The 27,513-nt window shown below is 38.6% G+C and overlaps 1 protein-coding gene across 1 annotated transcript in view; it reads right to left on the bottom strand.

The window, feature by feature from the left end:
* USP43 (ubiquitin specific peptidase 43) overlaps positions 1–27,513 on the bottom strand; it is a 109,671-nt gene that overhangs the window by 6,102 nt on the left and 76,056 nt on the right. The window contains exons 7-10 of the mRNA XM_070934494.1: positions 27,167–27,329; positions 18,564–18,675; positions 5,511–5,614; positions 1,785–1,862 (exon numbers count right to left, since the gene is read on the bottom strand). Of these exons, the coding sequence (XP_070790595.1) occupies positions 1,785–1,862; positions 5,511–5,614; positions 18,564–18,675; positions 27,167–27,329 (457 nt within the window). The remainder of the gene's footprint in view (positions 1–1,784; positions 1,863–5,510; positions 5,615–18,563; positions 18,676–27,166; positions 27,330–27,513) is intronic.

Raw genomic sequence — 27,513 nt, 5'->3', positions numbered from 1 at the left:
ATCCCAAAAGCACAAGTGGGGAACTGGTTTCTTAGCACAGATGAGTGCTCTTCACGAAGGAGAATTTCAATTTGTGTCAAAGACATTCTGAGATGTTAGAAGTTTCTGAAAACATCGAATTTGATCAGGCTTCAATACAGGAAGTGAAATTTCATCTCCCGTTCTTTGGAAGGCAGCTCAAGTTTTTGTTGTTTCTCAAGTAGGCAACCCTCATGCAACCCATTGCGTGACTGTCATCCAAGGTTTGTAAGCTAAGCACTTTGAAGAACTCTATAAGAGTCACTAAAGATAAATCTACGGAAGGCTCTCTTAGTGGTCTTGTGCAGCTTGCCCAAGCCTCAGCCCCAAAGTTGCATCCAATATTGAGCAGTAAGGCTAGCTCTGAAACAAACCGGCATTTCTGACAGTCTTTTCTAAAATGTATTGTTTTAGAAGTATTATATTTGAGTTAAATTTCAAAGCAATGTTGCTCATATTTACTATTTCATTAAAGTAAGATTTTAATCTTAATCCTTCTTAGAGGGCAGTCCTACAATTCCACACAAAACCAAATGTCTCCTCACTTAAAAAGGCTGCCAATCCCTGCTCTAAATCAAGTATCACTCAAAGGGGATATACTGTTACAACTATTCCTGGCTTGTACTATTATAGTGATTCTGATTCAGTAAATGAGATATTAAGAGAAGGCAGGAATGCTTCTATTTTATTCATATTTATCAATTTGGTTTTTCAATTTAGAGGGATCCTGAGTGATCATGTTCTTTCTTCCCTCCAGAAAGTCCTTATTAGACCACTCTAAAGATAGCAGATGCCTCTTGGTGAGTTGTTGAGGAATTGCAGTGGAATTTTCTATAGTGGCATTTTCTTCAGTCACCCTGTGTCCTGCTTACAGACTTCTTCCATAGTTCTGTAGATGCAGGAGGAAATTATTCTCTCAAACAAACAAGAAGAAAGGGGAAGCCCTAATCTCATGAAAACTACACCACAAAACCAACCTAGAACTAAGGAGAAATTTCTTGAGAGTTAAAACAATTGATCAGTGGAACAGGTTGCCTCCAGAAGTTATGGGTGTTCGAACACCGGAGGTTTTTAAGAAGAGATTGGACAACTATTTTTTGTGAAATGATATAGGGTTTCCAGCTTGAGCAGGGGGTTAGACTAGAAGATCTCCAAGGTCCCTTCCAACTCTGTTATTCTATCATTCTGTGTGCATAACTTTTGATAGAGATGCCTATAAAAAAATAACCACTGGAAGTAATGGAGCCACTAGGAGATGAGGAGAAGTGGAGGTCTTTAGCAAGTGTGCTGATAGACCACATGCACCCAACCTATTAAGCTACTAATGTGGAATAAAAATGTTAACTAGACTGTTGTTTTTCCTCGTCCTGTTTCATATTACCTTGAAATTAAATAAAAAATGGAGGCAACATAAAAAAACCAAGCAAGACATTATACACGCATTAGCATATTAAAAATATGCTGATGGGGGAGAGGTGAAACTGGAGTAAAATAGGCTTGATTAAATACTAGGTATACATTTTACATAGCAATTTCTCCCAACCTGACATCTTCCAGGTAAATGGAATAAAAATTTCCCATCTTTTCCCCTCTCTCCCTCCCTCCCTCTCTCTTTCCATGCATGCTATGCATGTATCTGAAGTCAGAAAGAATCACGAGCAATTTAAGCTATAATGAAAGTCTTTTCGGAAGCCACGTCTCTGCCTTTTATGGATTGTCATCCGCTCTCTTGTCATTTACAAATGGAGTTTGCAACACAAACTCACCATTCTTTGGTGGTCAGATCCCATTCGACTACCAGCTTCACATGAACGGGGCCACCAGGACCTCCAAATTGCAGTGCTCTGTAAGAAAAGAAAGCTGTTAGATGCACGTGGGGGAGGGGGCGATGGTTGTAATACCACCAGTTCTTGAAGAGCAGCCTCAAGCAATGCAATTCAAATAAATGATTCATTAAAGCTTGGAGAATTTCATGAGCCATGGAACTATCGTGGGTCAGGAAGTACAATCACAGTGGAAGCCGATGGGAAGCCTCAAGATATATGGGAACTCAGAGATACCCCTAATAAACATATTTCAGGCCTATGTATCAGGGGTGGGTTCTACTTACCTTTACTATGGTTCGCAACGGGGCCGCACACACGCGCTTGCTTGCGCTCTTCTACGCACGCACAGAAGCTTCTGCGCATGCGCAGAAGCATTTTGATGACATCATTGTTGGTGGAGCCTCCCGCAGGTTTTACTACCGGTTCTATAGAACCGGTCTGAACCAGGGGCAACCCACCATTGCTATGTATAACTTCTATGGCTCCTGTTAGACTTACAGTTTTTTTCCCCTCGCTTCATTGTTTACATTTAAAGATTATTTATTTTTACATAAAAAGATATCCAGATAGTCCTCGACTTACAATAGTTCACTCAGTGACCATTTGAAGTTACAATGGCACTGAAAAAAGTGACTTATGGCCATTTTTCACACTTATGACCGTTACAGCATCCCCATGATCACGTGATTTACATTCAGATGCTTAACAACTGATTCACATTTGCGACCCAGAGTCATGTGATCATCTTTTCTGAACTTCTGACAAACAAACTCAATGGGGAAACAAGATTCCCTTAACAACAGGGTTACTAATTTAACAACTGCAGTGATTCACTCAACAAATGTGGCAGGGAAAGTCATAAAATGGGACAAACTCTCTTAACAAATATTGCAACATAAATTTTGGGCTCAATTGTGATTGTAACTTGAGGATTATCTGTACAGTCTTCACTTAACAACCGGTCACTTAGCAACTGTTCAAAGTTATGACTGAACTTCCCCAAACTACATACAAAGCGATTGTGGAATCTGGTGGTGATACACAACTCCCTGAAATCACATGATCACATTTGGGTGCTTGGCAAACGGTTTTACAGCTGGTTGCAGTCTTGCGCAATCATGTGACTGCAGCTTAAGATATTTTTTGCAGGTCCTCAGCCTTTTCAGCCACTTTCTGTCAAAAAAACCACCCATGGTAATGAATAGATTTGCTTAATGACAGTTATGTATGTCTAACAACTGCCCCATTCACTTAACCACCACAAAAAGAGTTTTAAAATCGAATTGGTCATGTGGCACCTTGACTTATGACCATTATGATTTATGACAGAAATTGTGGGCTCCACTCTGGTTTTAAGTCGAGGACTACCTATAATGACTCTAAAGCAGAGCCTGCTATCCTTGAACTTCGCAAAGTCTTTTTGGCTAATACACCAAAGGCATTGGCTCCAATACTAGCACAAGAAGCCACACCACAGATGACAGTCAGTTTTGCCTAGCTGTCAGCAGGGGGCAGACTCCTCCCACAGAAGAGCTCATTCATCATCTACATTTTTAATCGTCATAATAATAAAAATCCTCCCCAAGTAGTTGGGCTGCACATACACTAGTTAGAGAAATCAGGAAGCTAGGAGTCAAATGATGTCCCACATGCCGGTCCATTTTTCAGATCCCGAATGTAAAATGCAATAGTCTTAACTGCTCACACCACCACCACCACCGCCCTAAAATAAAGAGAGCCAGCTGGTTGTAGTGGCTAAGTACCAGGCTAGAATCCAGAAGACCGAGTTCTAATTCTGCTTTAGGTACAAAACTAATTGAGTGATCCTGGTCCAGTCACTTTTTCTCAGCCCCTGGAAGGAGGCAATGGCAACCATTTCCAAAATCTTGCCAAGAAAACTGCAGGGACTTGTCCAGGCAGTCATCAGAAGTCAACACTGATTTGAAGGCGCTCTCTCTCTCTCTCTCTCTCTCTCTCTCTCTCTCTCTCTCTCTCTCTCTCTCTCTCTCTCTCTCTCTCTCTCCCTCCCTCCCTCCCTCCCTCTCTCTCTCTCACACACACACACACACATGCACAAAGTACATCTAATTGAACTCCATACATTCATTTCCTCCATTCCTTCCCAGAAGCCCCTTGGCACCATTTCCACCATTTTGCAAAAGAAAAGATTATGTTTTCATAAGCAAATGAATTATATTTGAACAACCAACAACAATACAGAGAAAATCATGCCTGACATTGTGGTGAGGTTGTGGTTTGCGTGCGTGTGCGTGCGTGCATGTCTGCGTTGGGATTATTGGCTGAGAGGTAAATCCCGTTTTATTTGTCCCTTGTACTTTCTGCTCCAATAGGCAAAAGAAACGTTTCTCAAACATTCTGCTTTTTTAACTGTATACTCTTCAAAGCCGGGTTGTTGTCTTGTTAGTGTGAAGTGACAAACACATTAAGACTATACAGATGCTATCTAGCTATTCCTCTCAGTAGGAAGAGGAAAGTAACTGTACTGGGCAGTAGCTGCTGAGACATGGACAGGCAGTGCTATATCGGCAGATGGCTTTGCCTATATCCATTAAGCCAGCTACTGCCTTTGGATGCAGTGGACAATGCTAATTCATTGCTAATGTTGAAAATCAAACATCACAGCAAGAGAGTACAGATCAGCAGAGTGAGAAGACTTGGAATAGATTTGGAGAATTACATTGGTGCGGCCTTACTACTACAGAACCCTTTGTCCCTTTGGACATGATTACAGTGTTCCAATATTTGAGGGACTGCCAACAAATAAGAAGGGGTCCACCTATTTTCTAAAGCACCACAAAGCAGGACAAGAAACAATGGATGGAAACTTATCAAGGAGAGAAGCAACCTGGAATTAAGGAGAAACTTCCTAACAGTGAGAACAATTAACCAGCGGAACAGCTTGCCTTCAGAAGTTGTGGGTGTTTCATCAATGAGGTTTTTAAGAAGAGATTGGGCAGCCACTTGTCTGGAATGGCATAGGGTTTCCTGCTTGAGCAGGGGAATTGGCCTAGAACAGGAGTCTCCAACCTTGGCAACTTTAAGCCTGGCAAACTTCAACTCCCAGCTTTGCTGGCTGGGGAATTCTGGGAGTTGAAGTTCGCCAGGCTTAAAGTTGCCAAGGTTGGAGACCCCTGGCCTAGACCTCCAAGATCCCTTCCAACTCTGTTCTTCTGTTATTCCCCTAATCTTGCCAAAACTCATCTTGAATATTTTTTCGCATATTACTATTTTTATTTATTTACTTATTTGGTTTCTATAGGATTATATGTATATCATGTATTCTAGTTGAACTGGTAAAAGGTAGGATTTTAACACCCTATTTTGCATACTACAGTATGTTTATGATGTATTTGAATGGAGAATTTTGGTTATACAAACTGATCTACACAAGAAGACAACATAGTTTGAAAGTGAATACATTGGTAGTAATTATTTATAAACAAAATGTCTTCTCCCATAATGCAGAGGATTCTGTTTGATGCTTAGGCAGAAAGAGAAAGAAGGAAGAGGAATTGGGCAAATTAAAAAAGGCTCAGAAAAAGAAGATGCTTTCTGGCAGGAAATAATTTAGGTAGGATTCTCATTCCTAAACTTTGATTACAGGCTCCTTTTAGTCATTAATTTCTAGCGCTTTGCCTTCCTTACCTGTCCACAGCGGGATGATACAGCGGCCATCTGTCCTGAGGAGAGAGATAACTGCACAGAGAAGACCCTCCAACTACTCGCACCTGGAACAGACTCCCACTAGCCTGAAAAGAAAAATGAAGATAATGAGCCATGAAAATATCATGTTCTTTTCTTCCTATGGAAGGCATTTCTCAAATTAGGAGCTTAGGTCATGGACAAGAAGAACGAGGACTGTAGCATTTTATGAAAGCTCTGTGGTTAACCTCATGCTAAGCATCTTTTAATGGGCCAAGCAAGATTATTATTCCAGGAGATACTTAAATACTGTTATACTATGATGTAGTAAACACAGACTGTTTCTCTATAAAGCTATATTTTTTGACTAATGCAATGTTCATTTTTCTAAGCTGGAAATGTCTAAGCAAGTTCCCAACAATGTAAACAGGCACCAACATTTCCTTACAGATTATATGACACCAAAACACATTGAAAGATTTTTTTTAAAGTAGTGAACTGTGGTTTGAGCATACAAAGCAAGTGAACTGTTTGAAACCATGAGTCAAACTATAAATGCAGTGACTCCAAATTCAACTTTTATGACTCGTAGCACCCCTCTTAGGCTTTAGGCAAAAGGAGTCTTTCTCAGCTCAGTTACCCAAGGTTTTTCCCCCTCAATAAGTCCTGCTGCAAAATACTGCTGAAGGGACACCCTCGGGTCATGCCTGCATCTAAGGATTTTTAAGATCCATACAATGCTTTTCTTTACTTAAAAACAATTCACAGCACCAAAAGTAGACGGGGCATTCAGTTGATCCACAGTAAAGCAAATACAAGACAGGTACTGCCTTGCCTCCTTGTCCAATGATGTCCATCAACACATATTTTTATTTCCTTCTACATCAATTCCTTTTGATGCAGGAGGATATTTTTGGGAAGTGGCCAAATACATTCCTGCCATTCGATTGACTCTTTGACACCGAGGAGTTCTTTGCAAAGAACCAACTCTTACTTAAAGCCACTTTTTTGCCCCATATATAGTAAATAGTGTCCACTAATTAAGAGCCCCGTGACACAGTGGTTAAAGTATGGTATTGCAGGCAAATTCTGCCCACAGCCTGGAGTTCAATCCTGATGGGGCTAAAGGTTGACTCAGCATTCCATCCTTCCAAGGTTGGTAGAATGCAAATCCAGATTGTTGGGGGCATTATGCTGACATTTGTAAACCTCTCAGAGAGTGTTGTAAAGCACTATAGAACAGTATTTAAGCCCAAATGCTAAATAGGTTAGAATAATAGTTTTTGATCAATCATGTCTGATTCTCAGAGGCTGCCTGGACAAGTTCCTGCAGTTTTCTTAGCAAAGTTTTCAGAAGTGGTTTGCCTTTGTCTCCTTCCTAGGGGTGAGAGAAAGTGACTGGTCCAAGGTCAGCCATTTGGCTTCATGCCCAAGATAGGACTAGAACTCACAGTCTCTTGGTTTCTAGCTTGATGCCCAAACTGGCTCTCAAACTCTCAAAGGTACTAAGCTAAGTAAAAGATATAACGTAAAAGCAAGCTCAACACTAGGTCTCTGTGGATAAGACTATCCTGAACATAAAATGTAATCAGTGGTCCAGGAACATGAATTTTCATGAATTTTAATATGAATTTTAAATATTTTGTCCTTCCATACAAGTAAGATTGATTGATTGATTGATTGATTTATAGAATTTATTTGGCCATTTAGCTCATTTACTGATTCTACGTGGGTCAGAACATAATCAACAAAACAGAGATAGAAAAAAACCCACCCTCAAAGATACCTTAAAAGTAATGAAAGATTGAAACCTTTGCCACATCTTAGTGCATGTTTATAATTTTCTCCATTTCTATACAAATATAGAGGTTTGTGTAGAAGTAAAATTATTTTAAAACAACGAGCATGAGCCTGATAATAAAGTAAGTTACATGTTCGTGATAGCAGATGGCTCCAGAGTAGCATCGCAATCCCACCTGGCTCTGGTTCCTTCAGAAAAATTGTTTCACAATTCATCCCTTTCTCCCTAGTGCAATTGCAATTTACCCATCATCATACAAATGGACTAATTTACTTTGCCCTCTCTTCCCATAATGCTTTTTTTGCCACATCCGATTAGCCAATACATTCTGAATTTCAATATGTTTTGTGTCCAGTTCCCTCATCGTCTTGATAGAGACAGTAATGTAGTCTGATGAGAAGGCAAATGTGAATCCATTATCCTAACAGCATTGAGATTATAATCCACTGTTCCCATACAGATTTCAGGAAGACTGTTAAATTCCAACACACATGCTTCATGAATTTAGGACATGAGTAGAGGTTAACTAACAACCTGCTTTTTCCAGCTCTTACCCATCTCACAATAATTCTATCAGAGATAGCTGGTTGTCACTTCAGGGACTAATTAAATTCACACTCTAGTTGAAGCTGAAGATGAAATGGTTTTACCCGGTTACATATATTTTAATTAACACATTTCTATGCACAGAATGTTATTTCAAAGAACAGAACAATACTGGAATGGATTCAGGGCCGGATTTAGATGAAAAGAGGCCCTAGGCTATTCCACTTATGAGGCCCTTTCACCTATAGTGAAAGTGTAATTTTAATTTTGCTAACAATTTGAATGTAGGGAATGTAGGCCCCTCTTGATCTTGAGGCCCTAGGCTGAAGCCTAGTTAGCCTATAGGAAAATCCGGCCCTGAATGGATTTCTTCTGCCCCTGGATTCAAGTAATTTCAATGAGATAGGCAAAACGAAGGATACAGCTAATAGATGAATGTTTCACCCCTCAAAGCCAGATGAATATGTGGCAATCACTTGCATGACCACCTAGCTTTTCCTATAACATGGCTAAGTGGACCATGGAAAAAAATCTTTCTGATACAAAAAAAGAAAAAGAAAAAGAAAAAGAAATCTTGAGGTACCACTAGAGCCCCAAAATAACCTAACACGTCTCCTCTGGACTTAGTAATGATCCTGCTTTATTCTTTCTTTTGCTGTCCTGAAGCTTTATCGCTAGGTAGCCTTCTCTTAAGAGGAGAGAATCTGTTAAGGAGATTAAAAATGTCAAGGAAGATTCAATTGCAAATAATGCCACCAAAGATGAAGATAGGAGTCTCTTTTAGACTCTTCTTGAATTAATGAACTGAAATTCTTAGCATCAGCATTATGGGCTGTTAGAAGCAAGAAACTACTATGAATTGCAATACATTTGCCAAAGGCTCTCTGATGAACAGCAAATCTTTAGTATAGGGGACCCAAGCATATGGGCATTTACTAGAAAGACAGATGTTCTATTTCCCCAGGGAGAATAGAGCCACGTTAAGAGCTACAAGTTTTCCAGGTCATTTCCTTTAGATGACTTTGCAGATAAGTCAGGAGGCTAAGCAATCCTCAATAAGAGCTGGAGATCTTCTATTGGGGTATTAGCAAGAACAATATCATCTTGAAACAGAGTGTGTATATGTGTGTGTTTGTGTACATTAATGCAAATTCCTCAAACTAAAGGAATAATATTGAAGTCCTTGTCCAGAATACCTTCCCCAACTCCAGCTATGTTGGGTTGGGAATTCTAGGAATCTAGTACCTGGGCAATGAGCACAGGCGTCTCTCAGGACTGTGTGCTCTCTCTGTTGCTTTTTTCTCTCTATACCAATGACTGTACTTCAAAGAAACCCTCTGTTAAAGTATTGAAGTTTGCAGATGATACAATGGTCATTGGCCTCATTCGAGACGGTGATAAGTCTGCATATAGACAGAAGGTTGAACAACTGGCCCTATAGTGCAACCATAACAATCTGGAGCTGAACACTCTTAAAACTGTAGAGATGAGAGTGGATTTTAGGAGGAGCCCTTCTATTTTACCACCTCTTACCATATTAGGTAGCACAGTATCAACAGTAGAGTCCTTCAAATTTTGGGGTTCTACAATTTCCTAGGACTTGAAATGGAAACTTAACATTAGAAACATCACTAAAAAGGCACAACAAAGAATGTTCTTTCTGCATCAACTCAGAAAGTTCAGACTGCCCCTGATACAGTTTTACAGAGGAACTATAGAGTCTGTCATATGTTGGTCTCTAACTCTCTGGTTTGATACAGCAACCAAACAGGACAAGCACAGACTCCAAAGGATAGTTAAGACTGCAAAAAGAATAATTGCAACCAACTTGTCTTCCACAGAAGACCTGTTAATGTGTGGGTCAGAAGGAGGGCCGAGAAGATATCTTCAGATCCTTCACATAAGCTGTTTCAACTCTTCCCCTCAGGATGGCACTACAGGGCATTGAAGGCCAAAAGAGCTAGACACAGGGACAGTTTTCCCCTCAGCCCATCCCTTGGCTGAATATCTAATCCTCAAAGTGCTGTCAAAAGTTTATATATATTTGTCCAAATAGTATCGCTGTAGCACTACTATTCTTATTCTTATTCTTATTATTTTCCCCTCTTATTGGTATTATTACTACAGTTATCATTATTCTGCCAGTTTGCATGTACACCAAGAGCTTCTATATCAGAGGCAAACTCCTTATGTGTCCAATCACACTTGGCCAAATAAAGTATTCTGTTCTGTTCTGTTCTGTTCTGTTCTGTTCTGTTCTGTTCTGTTCTGTTCTGTTCTATTCTTCTACTCTACTCTACTCTACTCTACTCTACTCTACTCTACTCTACTCTACTCTACTCTACTCTACTCTACTCTACTCTACACTACACTACACTACACTACACTACACTACACTACTCATCAATCTTGGCTATATTAAATCCAACTAACTCTTGTATCAAGGGTTTAATTTTAAAAAAATGCAGATAATGAAAATTTCCTGCTAAGAAAATATTAGTTTCCAGAATCTCTTTTATATTATGCAAACTGGAATCTGCAACTGTTAAGTTGCACATACTGTATTTTCTCTTCTTGACCCTAAAAGGAAACAAGCTGTCAGGCAAGGCATGTAAATTTTACCCCTGCCCACTAGAAATCCAGCATGTCATCCCATATTTAATTCTGCTTAAGAGATTTAATGAAACATTGTTGGCACATTGCTCTCCTCACCATAAGGATAAAAACCTTAGGCTGATTTTTTTCAGGAGGCTTTTTTCTCCCATTTTGATTTCATGATTATAGATTGTCCCTACTTTCAGGCATTCCTAAAAGACCCCCTTAAGGGATTTCTTTCCACATCCCAGATCAGAGAAGTCTAGGCAAAGTCACTTGCTACTTGCTTTCTCTGGGCTTCTCTACATTTATGCCAAGGCCTCACTGTAGCCAGGCATACCCATTTGCTTCCAAATGACCAGCTGGTATTGCTAGCTAGGCTTCTAAATATCCCTGGATAGCAATGAAAGCAGCAGAGGGCCACAGAGTTAATTAAATACTTCCATATTTTAATTAAACCAATTTAATGAAATGCATGCTTTAGAATCAAACATCCAGAAAAAAAAAATCTGTGCTAAATTACAAAGGGGCTTGTTAAACATCTTACGTAGATGGTGGAAATACAAGCATAAGGGATGAGGGAGTGATAGAGTTGCTAAAACACAGGGAATATCCAATACTGTTCCTACCAGAAGGAAGCTACCTCAGTGATTGAATCAACTCTACAATGCAGAAGTCTAAGACAACAGAAACTTAATAAATGCTGTGGAGGAACAGATTAGGGATCTCTCTAACCCAACTTCCTGCTTATAATAGTGGCCAGAGAGAGATGCTTCTTGCAAGATCCAAAGTGGGACTTGACTGGAGTAGTTTACTTTCATTATTTTCTACAGCAACCAGATTTAATTGCATGCAGATTCTAAACATTAAGTTTTTACAAAGTTATTACAACGATAGCCCTTGATATTTACCAATGATTTATCTGGATCCCTTTAAATCATCCATCTATGGAGTAACCATCACTGTATATTATAAAAGCACATTCAGCTAATTAAATTTGTACAAGGGACAAATACTTCCTTTCTCTGTTCTCAATCTACTGCCAGACATTTGCTGGTCAACTCATAAAGAAATTAATACAGACCTTGTTATAGATGCTACCTGATTAAGGTATGTTGAGAACACAACCATCTGCCTTTAATGTCAGACAACCAATTAACCTAATCTGGCCTCAAAAGGAGATTTTAAAATCCAAAAAGTTGTGGGGGAGGGTTTCCCCACAACAACTTTTTATACTAGGTTGCACTTTGAGGGTAAGATGTCCAAGGAAGATGTCCAAGCTTCTTTGTAAGTTCTTTGGTTATGTTGGGGTCCCTAGTAAATGATACAACTGGACAAAGAGGCTTGGATATTTTTGGGTGACAGAAGGAGCCTGGAAAGATGTGTCTATTGGGTTTTTTTCATCTGCCACTGTTCTTCTTTTGTGATTTGATCTTTCTTAGTTAGAGGGTTAAGGATTCTCTTGATCAGACCAATTAAACCATTTTCACCTCATTTGCTACCAATGATTCATCCCAAAGGGATGTCCCTGCCCACTCCTCCCCCCCCTCCATGTCCAGCTTGAACACTGTTCGGCTATCTTCTCTTTAGCTGTCATAGGGCATGTCAAATTTTTCAACTTTCAATTTCCAAACATTAGGGGTGCTCAAAGATTGTGACATGCCTTTGAGCAACCTAAAGATATTTTGGTTACTTTAATAGAATGTACATGTTTTTGGTAAGTAACTACATAACTATTGTAACTTTTTTAACATTTTGTTTGTTCCATTCCTAAACAGCAGAGCTTCTCCTTCTGTGTCACAAATCTACACTCTTTCTATCTATAGTGGCATTTTCCACGTACTTTAGATTCCCTTTTGCTTCGCCTGCCTAGTATCAGTTAGTGCCTTGTAAATCTTGGGATTCCGTTTTCTAGTAACCTAGAAAACCCAAGTAAATTGGCTTCCAAGTTCACATAATAATATTTCTATGTCATGCTGTTAACATCTATTTTCATGTCTGTTTCCTTCTCAACACTATTGACTAGACTACCTAGATTACACTTGGCAAGAATCAGAGGAGCTTGAGGCAAGGTATATGGTACTCAGAACAGGACAAAGATTAAGACTGAAGACATCACAGAAGATAAGAAAGACAGTAAGCAGCTGCTTAGCCAAAGCCAGGGAATTATTGAAATTCTAAGTGATGGACACCTGAATGGAGCAGGAGCTCAAGCGGTGTCTTCCCCCAAGAAGCTGAGGAATAAGTATTGTCATTAAGGCTTTAAAAGGCCTAATGAATGGGGGGGTAGCCTTCCAGGTTTGTCAACAACAAATCTGGAAGGCTTGTTGTTGACATTACCATGGTCTGGTAATGTCCTGGTAATCTCATGGCACCAACGAAAGCTATCAGATTAGTGTTCTTATGACAAAAAAAATAAAAAAAAAATAGATCAGTTCAAGAAAAGGGGGCTGCATTTGTACCAGGTGGGTTATTTTTCAGGTTTGGAATAGGAGCAAAGCCCTGGTTATTTAAGGATGTCAGGTACTGAAGTCAATCTCCAGAAAGCCCCAATTCAACACACCCAAACTCAAAGCACTGTCCCCATTTTCACCTGATTGACAGTAACCAATATGAGTTCACTTTCTTTTTAACTCTCTTTCTAGAGTTAATAAGGACAAACAGATTGTTAAATAAAAGAACAGGCAGCATCAATGGAATAAGAAAACCAGACAGCCAGCGTGATGTAGTGATTAAGAGTGAGGAGAGCCAAATTCTAGTGCACCTTCAGCCAAAAAAGCTCACCTGGTATCAGCCTCACAAGGTAGACCAGACCAAAAAATCAACTCCACAGGAAAATTAGAACCATACTTTATTGACATAAGCTATAATTACAAATCTTGCAAGAGTGATTGTGATTTTCTTCTCCTCCCTTCCTGGACTCACCCAGTGAGTCCAGATAGAGTCATTCTGAGTCTCTTCTTACTACTGCCTCTGTTCACAGGACTTAGGGAATGATCCTGTTCTTTTTTGTTTACATACAGTTTCTCAATATTTGCATCAAATTCCCTGGCTCTCTACCCTTGTAATTATGGACCATTTCTTTCCTCTCAGTCCAAGAACCATTGTAGTATAGTAGTGAGGGTATCATTTGAAAATTATTTAAATGTAGCTCAGAAGTTTATTCTTTATGTAGAGAAAGTAATATAGACAACCAGGGATATGTAGAGATTCAGGTGTAGGGCTAGGAGCTGGGAGACCCAGGTTCAAGTTCACAGATCACTGGGTGACTGGGAGGCTGTCACTCTCTATTAGCTCAACTTACCATACAGGATTGTTGTGGGGAAAATAGGTAGAGGATACAGAATAACAGAGTGAAGCAGCATATACATTGCCTTGAGCTCCTGTAGAAAAAAGGCGGGATATAGATCAAATAAATAAGAATAAAAGCAAATACTGTTCTTGAGCCCACCTTCTGCAGTGCAATCTGAGCTTAATTTACTTTATATTTCAAGATGACCTCTGACAGAAAGGCTATATAGTCAGTAGGGGGCCTTCTTGTTCCCTTCCTGGTGGTTTGAACAAAGTTCCGCAATCGAATAGCTCATTTAGAGCTGGAAATAGGAAGCCAATTTATTTAGGTTTCACAGGCTATCCTTATTGCCTGGCCTACAGCAAGGAAGAAGTTATGGCACTCAAAAGCCTCTTTTTTTTTTTTTTTTTAATTTGATTTATATGCCGCCCTTCTCCGGAGACTCAGGGCAGCTTACAATGTGCTCAGCAATAGCCTTCAAAGTCAGCTTATTGCCCCCACAACTGGGTCCTCAATTTACCTACCTTAGAAAGGATGGAAGGCTGAGTCAACCTTGAGCCTTGGCGAGATTCGAACCTGCAGTAATTGCAGGCAGCTGGTCTTAATAACCAGCTTAATAACAGGGTGCCTTAGACCACTGTACTACCAAGGCTCTTTTGATCAAGGTGGTCCTGCTAAGTGTCTCCATCTCAGCATTTCATCTCCAGAAGCTATGGGGCAGCTCCCCTGTGGACAAAGTGCACTCCCCCCACTTTCTGTGAGTCCTTTATACCATATTAGCCGATGCAGAACAGTTGTTCCTACAAGCCACATGCAGAATGGCAAATAAAAATATTAGAAGCTGTCATTTAATTCACCTCATTCAGTGTGGCTTACAAAACAGTTTTCTGGAGCCTGAGTAGGAATCTTTTCTGATTTCCTCCCCCCAGGGCCAGATGCAAAAAAACAATCTTGTGTGGTATTCGGACTGAGCAGAAAAATGACTGGCCAAAAGATATGCAGAATTGCAGAAAAAACAATTACTACCAGCCTGCCTTCCATTGAGGATCTGTATACTGCAGAGTCAAAAAGAGGGCTGTGAAAATATTTACAGACCCCTCGCATCCTGGACATAAGCTGTTTCAACTCCTACCCTCAAAACGATGCACACCAGAACAGCTAGACACAAGAACAGTTTTTTCCCCAAACACCATCACTCTGCTAAACAAATAATTCCCTCAACACTGTCAAACTAGTTACTAAGTCTGCATTACTACTAATCTTCTCATCGTTCCTATCACCCATCTCCTCCCACTTATGATTGTATAACTGTAACCTTGTTGCTGGTATCCTCACGGTTTATATTGACTGTTTCCTAACGTGCATATTTGTTCCCTATGACTATCATTAAGTGTTGTACCTTATGATTCTTGATGAACGTATCTTTTATTTTATGTACACCGAGAGCGTATGCACCAAGATAAATTCCTTGTGTGTCCAATCACACTTGGCCAATAAAGAATTCTATTCTATTCTATTCTATTCTATTCTATTCTATTCTATTCTATTCTATTCTATTCTATTCTATTCTATTCTATTCTATTTTTTCTATTCTATTCTATTCTATTCTATTCTATTCTATTCTATTCTATTCTATTCTATTCTATTCTATTCTATTCTATATCCAGTGATATTCCATGGCTAAAAGTAATCTGGATCTCTTTGGTTCTTGTTTAACCACTTCACCACCATGTTGTTCCTACAACTATTTTTGTATATTAATGTTCCTTCAAATCCTATGAAGTATCCCAAATGCATCATCCATGGCACACAACAGTCTTTTCCAAATTATTTATACTTGGCAGAGTAGAGAATAACTCTTTCATGCAAGAAGCAGCTCACTGTGCCCCAATCCAATCTAGGTTTGAAGCAGTGCACTGAGTTTTGTGCACACCAGACTTGTCATATGCAACAATATTCAGTGAATATGATTTTAAGCATAGCTTTTGAGTCTATCTAAGTAGGAATCTCTAGAGGAGAAATAAATAGAGTCGCTTCATTTTTATCTTGGCAGTAAGACTGAGCAAATTGTATGGCATACTAATGTGCTAATGACGTGTTTTAATACTGCCCCTGGAATCAAGTGGTCCTATGCACTAATTGACTTAAGAAGTGGCATTATTTTCTTCCAAACAGTTCATGATGGGCAACTGGTCATTGAAGTTGATGGGTCAACTGGAAATGCTGCAATGTGGATACATCCATAGAGTTTTTCTTAACTTCCGAAATATGTTGATGAAAGAACAAAAGACATAACACGCTGTTCATTCTTTTATTTATAAAGCAATCCTGAAGTTACTGAACTTTCAAAAGTCTTAATAAGAAAACCATGTTCCAGAAATCCCTTTCTATGCCTATAATGCATCTCCTTACTCTGAAGTATATCACATCAGGGTTAGCTTTGGAGCCCTTATGCAGAACTGAGCTTTATATGCAAAAAAGAAGAAATCTAGTTGTCTTTGAGCATGGGAAAAATAATTTTCATTTATATCTGAGTAACCCCTGACAACCCATGACTTTTTAGATTCCTACAAAGAAATTAGAGGACAACAGGTGACCTCTTTGTAGCAATGAATTCCTAAATTTATTATTGCATCTCTAAACTTGCCACAAAAACTGTGGATGCTGAGATTTCCTGGGCCCAGAAGAGCTGCTGAGAACAAAAATCACAGTATTCTATTTTGTGCATCAGCCCTATATGATGCAGTGCCCAGTGGCTTCATTGGAAGCACAGTGAAATTTTGCATCTGCTATGCCAACTTGAGGCCAAGATTATAAGTGTAATTAACATGAGCATAGCTCCTACAGGTTTTGCCATAATTAACATGAATGTAGCTCCTACAGATTTTGTCACCACCCAGAAGGCTTTGGAGGTCAACATGATAAAAAAAAAGTGTATTATTTTCTTGCTCTTATTACATCCCTATGCCACAGAAATATAAATAAAACAAAAACACAATATAATGCACCTGCTTTCAGGCAAAGTGCAAAATAAACCACAAACAAACCATATCCAGTTATCCACAAACAAAATCCTTGAAAAGTTCTTTCAAAACTATCTGGAAACAAGGTAAGTGAATACACTCAGTCCTAAGCAACTTCAGGATCAGTTTAATCCCCAGTGCTTATACCTCACTGACCTTCTGCCTTTGAAATGAACAGCTGTCATTCACGAGAATGAGAAAAACAGCACTGAAATGCAGCAATACACTGTAATGTGTCAAATCTTGCCCATCAGAACTACACATGGCTTTGACTACCATATTGGAAGAGAAGCTTTGGAATTGCAAGAATATGAATAGAGCCCCTGTCTAAAATTTACAGGTCGTCCTCGCTTAGTGGACAGTTGGTCTGGCAAATCAGTCACTAAGCACTGCAGAAAATCACGTGACCATGACAGGCTTATGACTTTATTTCTCCTTTGGTCATTAAGTGAATTGCCACAGCCATTAATCAAAACATTATGTGACTGCAATTTACAATTTTACTTCCTTTTTCTCTGTTATTTTGGATTGTTGTAAGCCATTTGTGAAATGCCCGAATGGCGATCATGTAACCACAGGATGCTATGACAGTTGTAAATGCTGCGGTTTTTTTAAAAGAAAAAAACATCATACCTAGAAAGGATCACTAAACAAGACAGTCAGTAAGCAAGGGCTACCTGTACTAAAAGCAGCCATATGGATACGTTCAGGTTGCAAAGCATCACTTTCAACTGAAAATGAAGTATTTACTTGCCACCGTAACCTACTCACAGGAGACTCCGCAATATATATTTCCTTATCTATAAGGCTACTTCATTTGCACATTATAAAGGAATCATCTCCTATCAAACATTCAGCATGAACGTGGAAAGGAATGGAAAGGTATAATTATAGATCCTGTGAGAATATTTGTTCAACTAAGTACATGAAACTAGTACATGAAACTCCTTCATTATTCCTGAACTTTTTATTTCCAAAAGTTTCAAATGGCAGAGCAGAGGGGATTAATAGACTCAAAAGAAGCACTTTCTCCACCGAGAGGCTAAAGAGCAATAATCACGTAGAAGAAATAGAAACCAGCAAGCATCTAAAAGTGACTGTCCTGAATCTGGATTTGATTATCAATCTTCATTTTGCACAGGAAATTAATTTTAGGTCCCTTGCGACAAATGATTATGATTTAACCAGCTATAATTTAATTAAAACTCTACCCACTTAAAACAACTCTGGAAGGCTCGAGCCATGCAGGAAAAATATAACATTTTAAATGACTCATTTGTCCCTAAGTGAATTCAGGAAGCGATCACAAGTTTCTAAGTTACAAAAGTAAGAAAAACAGTTCCACCCTGCCCAGCTCTCCCCTCTCCTCCCTTTCCTTTTTTCTATTGCTTCTTCTGTATCAGACCACAGTTCATAAAATCTCATTAAGTAGGTCTCGTATCCTGACACCTAAGAAAAGATCACAAACACTAGTGCAACATTGGCATGATAATTACTCTTTTCATTGTAATTTCGAAGAGTGAACATAGGCCATTCCTTAGGACAAGGCGAAACCTTTACCTACTTTGGAGGTAAAGTAGAGTGTTTACTACAAAAATCAATGGCATGGATTCAAATGATTTTGAGGAAATACGCCTGTGTAAACTGTAAAACTCAAAACAGGTTTTGCTCTGGCTTAAGCACTTACAAAGGAATGAAGAGCCGTCTCCTGCCTATGAACTCAGACATAGTTTTTTGTGCCCTTCTCCTTAGTAAATTGTTATAATCACAATTTGACTGAGATATCAGGACAGACTTACCTGCACTTGGGCCTCTCTTCTCATCAAATAGCGCATTTTGCTTAGGATACATTGCTGCAGCTGTTCCCATGACATGGCTCTATCTTCTCGCATCAGTAGCGGAGGGCCAAATCTGAAAAAAAAAAAAACCCAAACAGCATTAATTATGCACGATAAGGGGCTACATTTGTTCTAGAGACATCTGCAAGAAAGCGAAGCTTTAATTATAGTTAGCCCTTGACTTACAATCACAATTGGAACCAGAATTTCTGTTGCTAAGCAAGGTGTTAACTGAGCTGTGCCTGATTTTATGACCCTTTTTTGCCACGGTTGTTAAGTGAATCACTGCAGTTGTTCATCAGGGAATCCGTTGCTAAGTTGAACCAGCTTCCCCAATTCACTTTGCTTGCCAGAAGCTGGCTGGGAAGGTTGCAAATGGTGACCCTGGGACACCTCATCTGTCATAAATACATGCTGGTTGACAAGCATTCAAATTTTGATCATGTCACCATGGGGATGCTGCAATGGGCATAAGACTAAGGACTGACGGAAAGCCACTTTTTTCAACGTCACCGTAACTTTGAATGGTTGCTAAACAAATTATTGTAAGTCAAGGACCTGAACCTCCATCCACCTATGGCAGGGGTCTCCAACCTTGGCAACTTTAAGCCTCACGGACTTCAACTCCCAGAATTATATGAATTATAGCAAAGAACTATAGCAAAGCTGGCTGGGGAATTCTGGGAGTCGAAGTCCGTCAGGCTTAAAGTTGCCAAGGTTGGAGACCCCTGACCTATGAAGACAAACCATGCTAAATGATACTTATCCACTGAAAACAGTATCAACACAGCAAGTGCTGAAATTGATACATTCATCAAAAGGCATCAAAATTACAAGCAAAACAAGGGCTCCCCCCACCCTCTGCTAATGATACTGAGAACTGTATCATTAAACTACTCATATACCAGCTTGAAAACTGAAATTTTGTTCTTACGTAACCCTGAACATATTGATGATTAAAACATTTGTTTTTCAAAACATGAAGTTCAAAGTACATTCTAAAATAATTAAGTTATTATTAGGCCACCCACAAAGCTAAAAAAAATCTGGTACAGGCAAAAGGCAAGAGAAACACCTAAAAATATAACGAGGAGGTTATTTTTGCATACGATAACCATAATAAGATGCATTAATTGGAGAGTGCATCGTGGGTCATCTTCCTGACAAAGCAAATCCCACAAGATATCATTTCTTCAAATCTGCACTTACAAATAAAGAAACTTCCACAAATTTAAGTCCCTAGGCTTTCAGATTATAGATTATCTTTACTCATAAAACTGAAAGGATTCTTAACAAATCTGTGCCTCTTTCATCTCTTCCTTTTTGGGTGGGGTGAGGTAATAATTCATACCTTTTGTTGAATGCTATGTTTTAAATAGTTTCTTTTTTTCCCCAGGTAATTTTATTAAAGATTATAATTATAATAGTAAAAACTAACAAACTAATGCAAAATTAGAAAGAAAGAGTAAAGGTGCAGAACAGAAAAAGATACACAGAAAAAAAAAGAAAAGTAAATATAGAGCAAAGGAAAATAAATACAGTATATAAAGAAATGACTTCCATTCCAACCTTCATCACACATATAAACAGTTTTAATAACTTTTCATCTCTTCTTAAATTACAATAAGGACAATCTCTTCTTCCCATATCCCATCTCTTCTTTTCAATAGTCTCAAGCATTATTCAGACATGAAATTAGCACTAATTTCTACCCAGCCATTTAAAATGTCCCACATATCTATGTATAATCTACATGCTGTAAATAACTTTAATGAAATTTGGTTTCATTATCTACATTAATTTTGTATTAATCATCCTTCTATTGTTTTGGAGAGATCTCAACAGATCTTAATAAATGCAAATTATTTCTTTTTTTAAAAAAAAGCATAAGAGTTTGGGGAAATAAGTAAACAAATACAATTAAGGGTGTCATTATAAAACCAAGCAATATGTATAACTAAGGGCTACCATAACTGACTTGCAAAAATCCAGTGACAGTATCAGGAGCAAAGAGCTTTGCTACTAAGTTTTTCTAGGTCTCTGTATTGCCACCTAGTGGTCATTTGGATTTTTGCTCCAAATATCATATTATTTGGGAGATTTAACCCACTGAAAACGTCTTTTATATGGATTACCTTCATATTTTGATGTTTCCAAAGAAATTTAAAGGCATGGAAAACATTTCAATTCTGAAGTATACAAATGGGTACAGCTAGGGACAACATGAATACATCAGATAATATGTATCTCTTTTGATTTAAATATATTACCTGGAAATCTTACAATTTAGTTAGCATCTGATCAGAAATTTCTTTTAATGTTTTCTAAATTGATATGATATAAAAACTCTAGGGAAAAAGAAAGATAGGCAGCAGGGAAGGAGTTTCAAAAATTTAGCCTAGGGGTGAGATTGCTTACAGACTGTGAACATTGCCCAAATAGAAAACTAAATCATATTTTTTTATTTCAAAAATCAAGAAGATAATTGTTTTTAGAGAAAGCCAGGCTTAGCTAGCCCATCTGTGGTAAACATTTGGAGAAGGCAAGATTTGCATTGTCAGAGTGTTTTTTCCTTTGGCATAAAGAAAATCATATGGAATTGAATCAATTTCTCTTGATTCTATATTTAAAAGCAAATATAACTCAATTCCATGTTCCAATTTCAAGCCTAGAAAATAGTAGATAGTTTGGTGCTGTTTTTATATGCCTAATCTATTTTGCTTTTTTTGTTTTGAAAGCATTTCCTCTCCTTTTAGAGATAAACATGTTTTACTTTGGGATTTGGGAGCCTACAATTCCACCTTTTGATTTGAAGTGCTTGACTCTTGCCTTTGAAAAGGGCTTCAGGTACTATTGGAAACTGGGCCTTAAAGACTATGGTGGTAGGAGCCTAATTCTCGCAATTCTCTGTCCCTGACAGTGAAACTGACAGGCTGAAACTCTTCAAGTTCCCTCCCTTTGCTTGTGCAACTCACAATACTCCACAGACATTAAAAGAAAATTAAGAACAATTTAAAGAAGCCAGGTAAATGGTCTTCCTTTACAAACAGAATACTCTCTGTTTTAAAGACCTAAACTCAGACATACTTTTGCACAGGGGTGAAATGCTCCCGGTTCGGACTGGCTCGGACGAGTAGGTAGTGATGGTGGCGGGCAGTTCGGAGAACCTGTAGCAAAAATCCCTGCCCCCGCCCCCATGCCCAGCTGAGCCCCGCGATCATCAGAGCCTTTTTTTCCTTTTAAATGGCTCTGACCAGCCAAGCTCTGACATCCCAGCTGAGTTGCCTGCTAATCAGGCAACTCAGCTTAGATTGCCAGAGCCATGTAAAAGAAAAAAAGTTTCTTTCTTTCTTTCTTTCTTTTATTTATTTTATTTTTCAATTTATATACCGCGCTTCTCCCTGAGGACTCAGGGCGGGGCACAGCCAGAATTAAAAACATGAAATACAAATATTAAAAACAATTAAAATCTATATAAATTTGGCCCAAAATTTAAAAAACCACAAACCAATTAAACATTTAAAAATTTTAAAAACTTTCTTCCTAAGCCAGCCCGGCTTGCTGGAAAAAGTGGGTTTTAAGGGCACGGCGGAAGGCACTGAGGTCTTGGATTCTCCTGATCTCTGGGGGCAACTGATTCCAGAGGGTAGGTGCCCCCACAGAGAAGGCTCTCCCCCCCCAGCCTCCAGCTTGCTTACCTTAGCTGCTGATCGCATGACGATCGCAATCCATGCATCAGCAAGCAACTGAATCTCTCTGCCTGCAATCAATCTCATCGGTGAGCAGCTTTTTGCCTGCCTGCCTTTCTGCCTAGATTTGTGGACTTCAACTCCCAGCAAAGCTGGCTGAGGAATTCTGGGAGTTGAAGTCCACAAGTTTTAAAGTTGCCAAGGTTGGAGACCCCGTTCTATTGGGTAAGTTTTTTTCCCCTTTGGGAGCTTTAAAAAAAAAATAGTTAATTGGGGTTTTTTTTAGTTGTTCTTTTTTTAGACCTAGCCATTTAAAGTTTAGGAAGTTTTAAATTTAGCTGCTTTTATATAAAAATAAAAATAAAATAAAATAAAATAAAATAAAATTAGTGCAGCTTTCTGAGATTTAGTGTGTTTCTGTAGTGTTTCACTCTAACTACACAAACACACAAAATCTCACAAAGCTGTATGTGGAATTTTGTGTGTGTAAAGTGTGAAAGTTGTTTTTTTGGGCTTTTTGTGGCTGTGTGAGGTTCCTGCTTGTTGCGGGGCCATTTTGAGTCTAGCACAGCTGCTTTTACATTGTGGGTGAGCCAGTTGTGTTGTGTTGTGTTTTGTAGGTTAAAAAAGGGCAAAGAAGTGACATTGACTTGGCCACACCCACCCAGTCACCTTACCACCAAGCCCCACCCACTAATTAAGCCCACAGAAAAAAAATAGATTTCAAAAAAATTTAGATTTCACCCCTGCTTTTGCAATATAGAAGAAATGCCCAGAAAACTTTAATTACAGAATGGCATAAACATCTAATTGATAAATAAACCAACAATAAATAGAAATCTTAAGGCACATCTTGTGCTTTCTTCCTGTGGCAGTAGCCAAATTCTATACATATATATTTTTTGGTACTGGCTGCTATCACTATAAAACTATGAATTTTCTGTCTATTCTACATGTTGGGCTGCACTACCCCTTTGACTAAAAAAAAAAAAAAGTAGAACAGAAAGGACCAAATGTTTAAAAATGAGTCTTCTTGCCCATGAAAAAGAATGGAGAAGATGGGCTGAGCTTGCCTACATAATACGGAAATATTGCTAGACAAATTTATCAGCCATAAAGCTCAGCATCTCACAAGCTGTTTCCAGCCGATGATAGTTTATTAGCCACTGCAAATATGCAGAGACTTACTTAATGACATTTGGGATGTGCACAGTGAATTCATTATCCGCCTACAGTGCTTTGGCATTCAATTTCCCTCCCATGAGCAACTCATAGCCATGCTACTGAGTGTGGTTCCTCATTTTCAGCAAGAGGAAAAAAAGTGTTTCTGAAAGGAAGGGGGGGGAAACACACATAACCCAAATGGGCAAAACATAGTCCAGACCATCAGGATTCCTGCTCCAGGCCAGCTGCATAGCAGGGATTTGGCAGAAATAACACCACTACTGTTCTAACTCAATTGCCTCAAGCTGAGTCTATTAACTTAATGCTACACTTGCTTTATCAGACCTTAACATTAACATTACAAAATCCAGGTGTTGTGCCAAATAACACAAAGGAAACTGTGCTTAACAAGCCCAGCTGCTGCTTATCTGGCTGCTAATCAGCAACCCTGCAGATCTGGGATCCTGAGGGAAACAAGTAAGCTACCTTTCAGCATGAAGGTCTTTCCCTCTGCTGCAGAGTCTTCTTCCAATGTGGTTAGTGCACTTCCGTCAGCTTTGGGGACAATAAGGGGAAACCTGGTTTTTGTCCTACAGAATAACCACCACACCTGTGAGCGGAATGGGACAATTTGCCACGTGACAACTTGTCAGGGCCAACTCACCACCACTGTGGACCAGTTTAACAATTTTACTTAATTATTTAAAATAAATAAAAAAAAAACATTTTAATTTTTGCCATTCACATTTCATTTTGTCCCTTCGTTTGTGTCCTTTCTTTAATGATTCTGTGCCATCATTTCTTTGATATTTGTGTAACTCTGGTCCTGCAGTGAGTTGTTCTGTGGCGAGTTGGCCACGGTGAGTTGTCATTGACCCCCAGTGAGAGAGATGAAAAGAGGTTCTTTCACAAACACTACAAATGATCGCATAAGAAGTGGCATCCATTGATTTCATGTTTTCAAGTCATTGTTAACTCATAGCAAAAACATTAAGATTTTATCCAAGATAATGTGTCCATGACCTGGCTTTTCAGATCTTCCAGCAATGTACCCACAGACTCCCCAATTATCTTTGTTGGTATCATCCTTTCTGTTTTTCTTTCCTTCCATCTTTCCCAGTTATATAGAGTAATGAAAAAAGATGACATCTTTCACAAAAGATGTCCAAAATACAATAATATGACACATGCCATTTGTGTTTCTCTCGAATGAGAACTTCGTTATACAAATTTGTTTTCTTGGTTATCCGTAGTATACTCGGGGGTCTTTTCCAATAGTAAAGTTCAAAAGTGTCAATATTCTTTCTATCCTATCTCTTCAAAGTTCAACTTTTGCTTTCATAGAATTTAACAGGGAGCGCTGCTTGCACAATTCTGATTTTTGTAGGTATAAACACATCACAGTATCCGACATACTTTTTCAAGACCTTCACTGTTACTCTGCCAAGTGCTAATCTGTGTGCTTCTTGACTGCTGATTCCGTTACTGTTGGTATTGATTCTACAAGGCAGAGCTATCACTTCACTATCTTAATTGTCAATTCTAAGGTAGGCGGCCACACCTGTTGTCATTACTTTGTGCACTGTGTTAAGTCTCCTTTCGTTTGTGCTGATATATAGACTGACATCTTCCCAATCTTTGCCATTGTGTCACTCTCCTGACTTGCTAATACAGTTTAGAGAGAATCCTTATTCATTCTACTTGAGATATTTCTGCAGATTTTTCCACCAATTCCTATAGTCTTCTAACTTGGTCATGACTAGAATTCTGATTTAACTTCATTTTTAAGGAACTAGAAATTTTTGTAAATAGAAAATATTTTCAAAGGTATCTTGGAAGCTGACATTTCTACCGTTCAGAATTTTAGTATACTTATTCTACCTTTTTTTTGTTTTTCTTGAATATCTTTTGTCTCCTGGCATCCTTTATAGCATAGCTGTGTGAGGTTGGGCCTCCTTCTGAGTTTAGAAATCTTTTGGAAGGTTTTCCTTGTTTTTCCATGTTTCAGTGCCTTTGCATTTTTTTTGTTTTTTTTGTTGCAATACTGCTTTTTGTCTCTTCAAACAGCTCTCTGAATTTCTTGACATTTCTTTCTGAGACTTGTCTTTCTTGGCTTTTGCGTGTCTTCTTGGCAATTTCTACCATTTATTCTGACATTCAATTTGCTTTCTTCTGTTTCTTGGAATTTGGCAGTTTGTTTTCATGCTTATCCTTAACAAATCTTTTTATTTCATTCCACTATTCTTCTGGTTCCCTATCAATGAGTATGGGACTTCAGTGATTCCTGATGTTGAAAATGGTAGGCATATGAGCAAGAGTATGTTGTGGAACCTGGCTGTCTTTTTTTTTTTTAAATTTTGATTTATATGCCGCCCTTCTCCAGAGACTCAGGGCGCTTACAATATGCTAAGCAATATATAACAAGACAATAAGTCTTGTTCTTCTAGTTTTATTTAGAATTTGCACACCAGTAATTCTAGATCTGTTCTACCGTCAGCTCACATGTTCTACAGTAAAGCTCATATCTTTACCGTTATAAATGAGCTATCCCACTTCATTGTTCCAATAATACGGTCCATTTGAACTACGTATACTGTACTCCATTTGGTGAGGTCCATATATATAGGTTTGTTTTGGTTGTTTGAACAACATATTAGGATGAAAAAAATCATTGAACTGGCAAAAACTGATATATCGTTCTCATGCTTCATTTCTGTTTCCTAGGCCATACAATCAACTACAGTTTTCTCCTTACTGTTTTAAACTTTGACATTCCACTCTTATTTGCATGGTCTCTTACACACTAAACTTGATCATAAGACATATCAACCTCCTCTTCTTTGGCATCATTGGTTGGAACATAAACTTGCATAACCATCATACTAAGCAGTTATCTACAAAGCCTAACCAATATTATTTGTTCACCAACTCCACGGTACTCAAGTACTGCCTTTAAATTAAAAATAAATTAGTACTTTGAAAGATCCTCAGATAATCCTCAGTAGCAAGTGGAATGCCATCTGACCTAAGGGACCCGTTGTCTGCAATTGTATTTTTGATAACTTTATATTGTTTATCCATGTGGCTTTTTTGTAATTTTGTATTTTATTGTTGAAATAACTCAAGACCTCTTGGGCAGCAGAGGTGTCAACCTTACAACCAATAATTGGATTTTTTCCCCCTTCATATTGCATGACTAGTATCGGTCTTCTGGTAAGTAGAGCCATCTGCACAGAACTCTTTTTTTAGCATATGCTTTTTTTTTCTGCATTTCATATTCTTTTGGAGAGCACCTGACTTTGAAATATGTTAATCTTGCTCAGGAAAATCTAAATAGTTTATAAGAACAATAAATGGGTATCTCAGTTAAGCTGCAATATCTGACCAACTTTATCTGGTACCTCCAAGGAACACTAGCATTGTAGGCTAGACTGAGAAGTTAAACACTAACATGAAAGACATCAATGACAGCTCCATTTCCATTTGGATGGCTTGAAAAATCTACGGACACGTCCATAAAATAATAAGCACTCAAGCTTAGCTGTAAGATGTTATCTGGTTAATAAATGACTGGGAGGAATATAGTACAGCTTTTTGCCTAGGACCTGCAAGTCCATTTGATTCCTTTCCCTGATTGCAGGAAAATAGGTCAAGTGCCTGTTTTTGAAAGACCCTGTTGCAGAAAGAGCCCTCCTGTCTACAAGGGCTTACCTCACAGCCTGTTGCCCTGTTCCAGCTAAATTACAGACAAGGAGCAGGATTCTGCCACCTCCACCATGGTGCAGGAACTCTGATGACATGGCTCCATTATGAACCAAACGCTGTCCCTCTGGTTCAGCAGAATTAGGAGAAGATGGGAGACTCTGTGGGCAACCTGAAAAAAAGGAAAACATGTACAAATGCTTCAATCTGGCTTCAGTGCAATGAAACTTTCAAAAAAACATCACAAGGTCATGTGCTATATCAACAGCACAAAAACAGCCTGCATTGAATAGATCAATTTATTAACATAGATAAATCAGATAATGAGATCTTTCTTATAATGTTAAAAGTTACTG

Source organism: Pituophis catenifer, unplaced genomic scaffold, assembly GCF_029215685.1.
Source record: "Pituophis catenifer annectens isolate HBS135680 unplaced genomic scaffold, rPitCat1.0.hap2 SCAF_2, whole genome shotgun sequence".
In the NCBI taxonomy this organism is placed as follows: domain Eukaryota; kingdom Metazoa; phylum Chordata; class Lepidosauria; order Squamata; family Colubridae; genus Pituophis; species Pituophis catenifer.
The sequence above is the reverse complement of the archived record's forward strand: the minus strand, read 5'-3'. Positions and strand labels throughout refer to the sequence as shown.